The sequence below is a fragment of the Ascaphus truei genome, chromosome 6 (assembly GCF_040206685.1).
Source record: "Ascaphus truei isolate aAscTru1 chromosome 6, aAscTru1.hap1, whole genome shotgun sequence".
NCBI classification, from domain to species: Eukaryota; Metazoa; Chordata; class Amphibia; order Anura; family Ascaphidae; genus Ascaphus; species Ascaphus truei.
This window is the reverse complement of record NC_134488.1, coordinates 123,262,177-123,268,176: the sequence shown is the minus strand read 5'-3', so window position 1 is coordinate 123,268,176 and position 6,000 is coordinate 123,262,177. Positions and strand designations below refer to the sequence as shown.

Sequence of the window (6,000 nt, the reverse complement as noted above, 5' to 3'; positions counted from 1 at the left end):
CACCAATTCACTCAGTCAACCACCCTACCCTCCCAGTCACTCAGTCACCTACCCACCCTTTTCCCCTAATTCCTCCCCAATTGTGATTTTACCAGATTATATGTATCAATGCCGTCCCCCCACCCTTTTCTTTTTTATGTATCCCCTTCCCTAAATTCTGAAAAATGATTAATAAAAACTTAAGTAACAAAACAAGTACTGTCATAAGCCCTTTCTATATGATGCACATAGAATGAATGAAATGCAGGTTTTTGCACTCATAGCAACTTTTATTATTTTTTCAACTGTTTATTTGTCAAACTTTATGGGGTACAGAAAGAAAAAAAAAAGGGAAAAACAATACTGGGAGTGACAACAGTTGTACAGAAGTATTAACACAATCTTAACCTAAACGTAGACAAACTGATAGCCAACTGGAAATGTCAAGAAGGGGATAGAGACTAGAAGTAAGGGTGGTTGGGGGGGATGGAGGGGATAAGGGTCAAACCCCCAAGGGCCACCCTACACCCCCACCCCCCGCACCCGGACTTAGTGCCAATTTGGGAGAGCAGGACGTCCTCCTGAATCTCCACCCTGCACGGGAAGGCCTTCACAGCCCGATGCGGGACACATCCAGATCTGCCCTCCTGCGACAGCCAGGACTCCCAGATTTGGGTAAACTTAGGAGACTTGTCTCTCAGATAGGCCGTTATTTTTTCCATTGTTAATATGCCGTTATTTTTTCCATTGTTAATATATCTAACAATGCAAAAAAGCTTTTTTGAATAATAATTTAATACATATTTAATTTAAATATCTAATTTAAATATCACTTCAACTGAAAGTGCAGTGTGCCCTTGAATCTTACCACTTTGCACATTCTTAATATATGTCAGATCCTCAGCTTTATGGTATTTAGGTCGGGCACCTTTGTTTGTTCCAACATGCGTCTATACAGCATCTCGCTGCAAGAAGAATGTGGGATACCAGTTTATAGGATACCTAGGGAGGCCACCTGGATTACCCAATCAGGGCTTGCCAGGGGGCTGAGGCCAGGGTTGAGTCTATCCTTAGAAGGGCAAAGACCTGCCTCTATAGTGGGACAAGAACTGGACAGGACCACCAGATGTGTGACAAGAGACCTGTGTTGATTGCATCCTGGGAAACATAACGGGAATCAGGCCATTTTTATTGATAGGACAATAAATCTTCCACCCCCCCCCCCCCAAAAAAAAAATAGTACAAGTAATTTATAACTGATTTAAGCAAAAGGAAAACCAAGTTATATAATTAAACATAATAACTTGAGACATGCACATGTAATATCTGACAACTCTGCAGAAGCATAACGTATTCACATCGCACATACGGGTAGATAGACTTTGGGGGTTATTCCAGTAGCTCTGAAGTTATTACCAAGCTGCACGGTTTGGCATGTGTAGAAGCTGCTTAATGAAATGTGAGATAAAACCCTATTCTCTATCGCAAATCACTTCTTCTAAACCGCAGCTAAAAAAAAGTGACACACCCCGCAGTTTAACAGCCAGACCGGACTGCATTTGCGTTAGAAGCGGAATGACCTGAAGTGGTTCTAACTCCATCCCCAGTCTGACTTACATTATGGATTTCGCTCTCTTGGCCAAACCCATATTTCCTGCTGTAGATGTATCTCACATTCCCAATCTCGCCCCCCTTTAAGTGATGTTAAAAAAATTAATGAGTTTTTAGAAGCGGTTTGTATAACGGAGCTAAGGAAATTGCAGCTGAGGGCAAAAAAATGTGAGTTGGAGGCTTTTTTTGACAAATGGATTGGATTGTCAGAGGCAGAGTGAAACTGCTTCTAAAAAGTGGTTTAGACACGGTTTGGACATTCAATAAAGGCTTACAAAGCCTGCCACTCCACTTGTGCACTTTAGGAGCTACTAGAATATGTTCCAAAGCCTTTTATACACATACTTGGCGTTTATTGAAGACAAGCTCTTTTAGCTCTGGGACCTAGGCCTTTCGCTGCCCTGATTGGTCCTGAAAAAACATGCCATTTGTTGTATGCTAAGCTCTCTATACCTCATTGTACCTTTAGGGAAATTGCATATACTGTATGAGCTTTCTTCAATACCACATACAGTACATAATAAGGCAGTCTGTTCTTCTGACATTTCATCTGAATATACGAGCTCTCTTCAGTACCACATACACTGTCTGTGTCAGTCTGTTCTTAGATGTGACTTCTGCAAAATTCATCTGAATAAAATACCCGTATAATTTCCTAACGTCATGGAAGCACATTTATATTAAGACCAATCAAAGGACTTCAAAGAACTCTGTATACACGACACAAACACCCTTTGGTGTTTCTCAGACAATATTACTGTAAAATGTCTTTACCAGCTAGGAAGAGACACCTTGCTTTCAATGGGGTTTTTTTTTTCTCTGACAAATATTCTGCTGTAGTTTGTGCCAGTTTGGTGAAGCACAATTTTAAGTTAATGTTTAGTGTTAAAATGGATTCTCAACTTACTTTTAATAAATATATAAAAATAACAGTGGGTTGCCAATCAATATTTGTTTATTAACAATGAGAATATCCGCCATTTACGCTGTCGCTGCTAAAACTGGAACATGTGCCCTCATCCTCTCCCTTATTGACTTCTGTAACATTCTACTGTCCGGCCTTCATGACTCTCACCTGTCCCCCTACAAACTTATCCTAAAAACACTGCTAGAATCGCTTCATTCTCTCCTAAATATGTCTCTGCTTCTCCCCTGACTTCTCATTGAGTCCCATATTACTTACACTATAATATAGTCTCTAATAAGGCTATACACTCCTCTACCCCTGTCATGGAAGACCAGGCAATTTACACCTTTTGAACCGGGATCATTCACTGAGCAAAACAAGGTAATGAAATAAACTGAAGATTATTTGCACAAATTCGCTTACACACAATGGAACACAAAATACAGACAAAAAGACACACTTACTGGGGGTCTGGGGTTGAAAACTAGACTTTCCTAGGTGCAGGGAACTCTAAATAAGAGTTTTACCCTGACCGAGACTTAACCCGGAATCTCCTGGTTCCCAAATTAGCGTGAAGTTCCACACGCCACCGCTCGTTTTTCTTCTGAGAACTTGGACTTTCTTGACCGCGAGTTATCCCAAATCACACGGAACTCAAATCGGCTACAAATCCCAGCCGCATCCACTACGTTCGATTTTGAGAACTTGGCCGCTAAAATCGGGACTTAGTCTCTGGCAGGCAGGCTTTTCTGGCTTGAAATTGAAGCCGGTTGCTCTGTTCTTCGCACAAGAGCAACTTTGAAAAGTCCGCCGTGCTCTTATTCCTGAAGATCTCAAATCTCATTGGCTCGTACGTATTCTGAGTTTCATTCATGAAACTCAGCAGCCAATCATTGCGTGGGAACTTTCCCCGCAGCCAATCAGAGCCAAGCCGGCTAGAAAAGCCGGGTCAGCGGGAAATCTGATATTGCCAATGGACATGCGCAAGTTTGCCACCTGGCACATGTCTTTAATGTCTGGGGAGGGAATGTAAAACACTTATGTATATGTATATTGTCTGTAAAACACTTTATTCCCCGTGTAGCAACTCCCCCAGTTTAGAGAATCAGTATTGTTATGTGATGAGAATAAAATGTCAGCCCTGCAAGATGTAGTTACGCTGTGAGTGCTGACTCCTTACATAGCTCCCCTGATCTATCTTTAACATTGAGCAGGAGCGGCAGCCAATCACAGCGCGTACCGGCAAGCTAACAGCAAAAGCTCGCTGGCTTGCGACTCCAGGCCTGGAGAGCGGGGAATTGAAAACTGCCCAGGAGAAACAGTGCTTGTGGGGCTCGGACCCGGTAACTGATTCAGAGCCGGGTGTTAGTGAGATTCCGAGAGTGATCCCACGGAGCTGACGGAGTGAAGCTGGCGGCAGATTCAAAGTTGCTATTGTGGAAATAGCACTTTGGATACCTGGAGAAGAAGCGGAAAAGGTAAACCTATTTGAAGCAGGTCCCTCCACCTAGTGAGGCTAGAGACTTCCCCCAGGTTCCCAGTTTGGTGAGTGTATATGATATTGTGTATTTTGTGTAGTTGCTGGTTATGCCAGAATAAACCCTGTTTATTCAATTACTTTGTCCTGTGCTTGGTGATCGTGATCCCTGTAGGTTTTGGTGTTAAAAGCACCTGTCTCCCGTGTAACGGTCAGACCCCTACCCAATCTCATATTGGCCCCTGTGGGTGTAATCTGCTCCCAATTACATGTATGTGTGTTGTTGTGCACCTGCTGTCTTACAGGACTCCTGAGTCTCCCGCTGGGTGTTAGTGGGGATATCACCATGACAGGCGTCTGAGGTAGTGTTCTGAGTCCTACTCACATTCGGTACAGCGCCTCCACCCCATCAGGATCCCTACAGCAGCAGGGAGGAGTATCTGACGGGGAACTCCTTGGTGCACCTTCCTGGGGAATAACTCCAGACTCACACAGGAAAGGTATCTTGAACAAGGGCATCATTAATGACATCTTTTCTGGCAGACTGCCCATCACAGCGGCCGACACTTAGCCGCACATTTCGTGGAGGTACTCCATGCAGAAGGTTCCTCCTCTCCCTTTAATTAGTTTGGCTGTCCACCTCTCCCCGCAGGGAGACCACCAGCTGTGCCAGAGCCCTGGACACAGTGTGTAATCAGCTTACCCTTGACAGTCAGACTGTACTGCAGCACACTCTTAGGATGAGCTTGAACTCACTTCTTCTAGAACTGCACTAACTTTAGACAGTCCTGTGCAATATATAACCTCCAGAAAAGACCCACCTCTGTGTCACTAACAGTGGACACAAAACATGCTGTCACTTCCTTTGCTACATATGACACTTCACCAGGGTTTGAGGGCAAACCTCCATGATAGATACTGGCAACCCTGCCTTCTTACCAGGATTACTGCTAGCATGAGAGAGATCTCTACACCAATTTTACACATGGCTACACCCGTAACAAACGTAACTACTTTCCCTCCCTGTCTGCCTGTTGCCTAGCCTAGCAACTACTGCACAGGATCCTGTTGGTATGTCCCAGAACCCCTGGCTGTATGGTTTCTCCTGGCCAAATTTCCTGCTTGAACAGGCAAGCATACTTCCTCTTCCCACTAGCAGCCTTCAGGAGCAGTCAGTGATCTCAACTCCTGGTAAAGTTATTATAATTTACATTTCCCTGAACCATTGCTACCTATTACAGCCTCCCCATCCCCCCTTTGTTGCTGTTGTTCTTCAATAAAGTTACAGAAGAAGAAGGGACTCTGTGTGCATAAAGGGGGAATTACCTTTGCAGTAAACATGTCACATCTCTGTAGAGCCTGACAATCCACTTATCAGTTTGTTCTATGTGACTTTCATACATACTGGGAACCCTGGTTGAAAAACACTGTACCAGGAATTAGGCAGGTCGTGTTTTGCTCTTTAAAAGGAAAAACGATAAATGAAAAGGGCCTTTTACAAATGGAAATAGCACGTTAAAGCTCCCAAATATCTAAACTATTCATGCAGATACGTCCGAAGTGCAGCTACAATAAAAACAAAGGACAAAATTAACCTTTACGTTGCCTTATAACGTACCTGGTACATCATGTGCCTTGGTACGCCAGAGGCGCTGATGATGTAACGGGAACGTTATAGTCAAATGCTCGTTTTCCAGGGGCTGAACGGGCAGACTGCTCTAATAGAGCACTTGGGCTGGATTAAAATGGAAGTGGAGCTCTCTCCGTCTGTCGGGGTCATGTGATTTTTAACTTTTTTTTTTAAAGCTTTCTTCTCTTGTCAGTAATGGGTCTCGGCCACATCCACTGCATTTTCCCCTTCCGATGGGTGCACACACACCACCTCATGAAGGACATCTCCGTTGTGTTCTCCTGAAGCTTTCTCCCGCGGAAGTTCCTGTTCCCCAGTGTTCTCATTACCAGTGCTTGTGGCTGCAGGAACCGCTGAATACCCCTCTCCTAGATGTATGCTAGAGAGATAAAAACA

At 44.0% G+C, this 6,000-nt stretch overlaps 1 protein-coding gene across 1 annotated transcript in view; it reads right to left on the bottom strand.

Moving 5' to 3' along the window:
* Nucleotides 1-312: 312 nt before the first annotated feature.
* LOC142498154 (uncharacterized) overlaps nucleotides 313-6,000 on the bottom strand; it is a 29,148-nt gene continuing 23,460 nt past the window's right edge. The window contains exon 8 of the mRNA XM_075606663.1: nucleotides 313-5,983. Coding sequence (XP_075462778.1) covers nucleotides 5,794-5,983 — 190 coding nt within the window. The 3' untranslated portion in view covers nucleotides 313-5,793. The remainder of the gene's footprint in view (nucleotides 5,984-6,000) is intronic.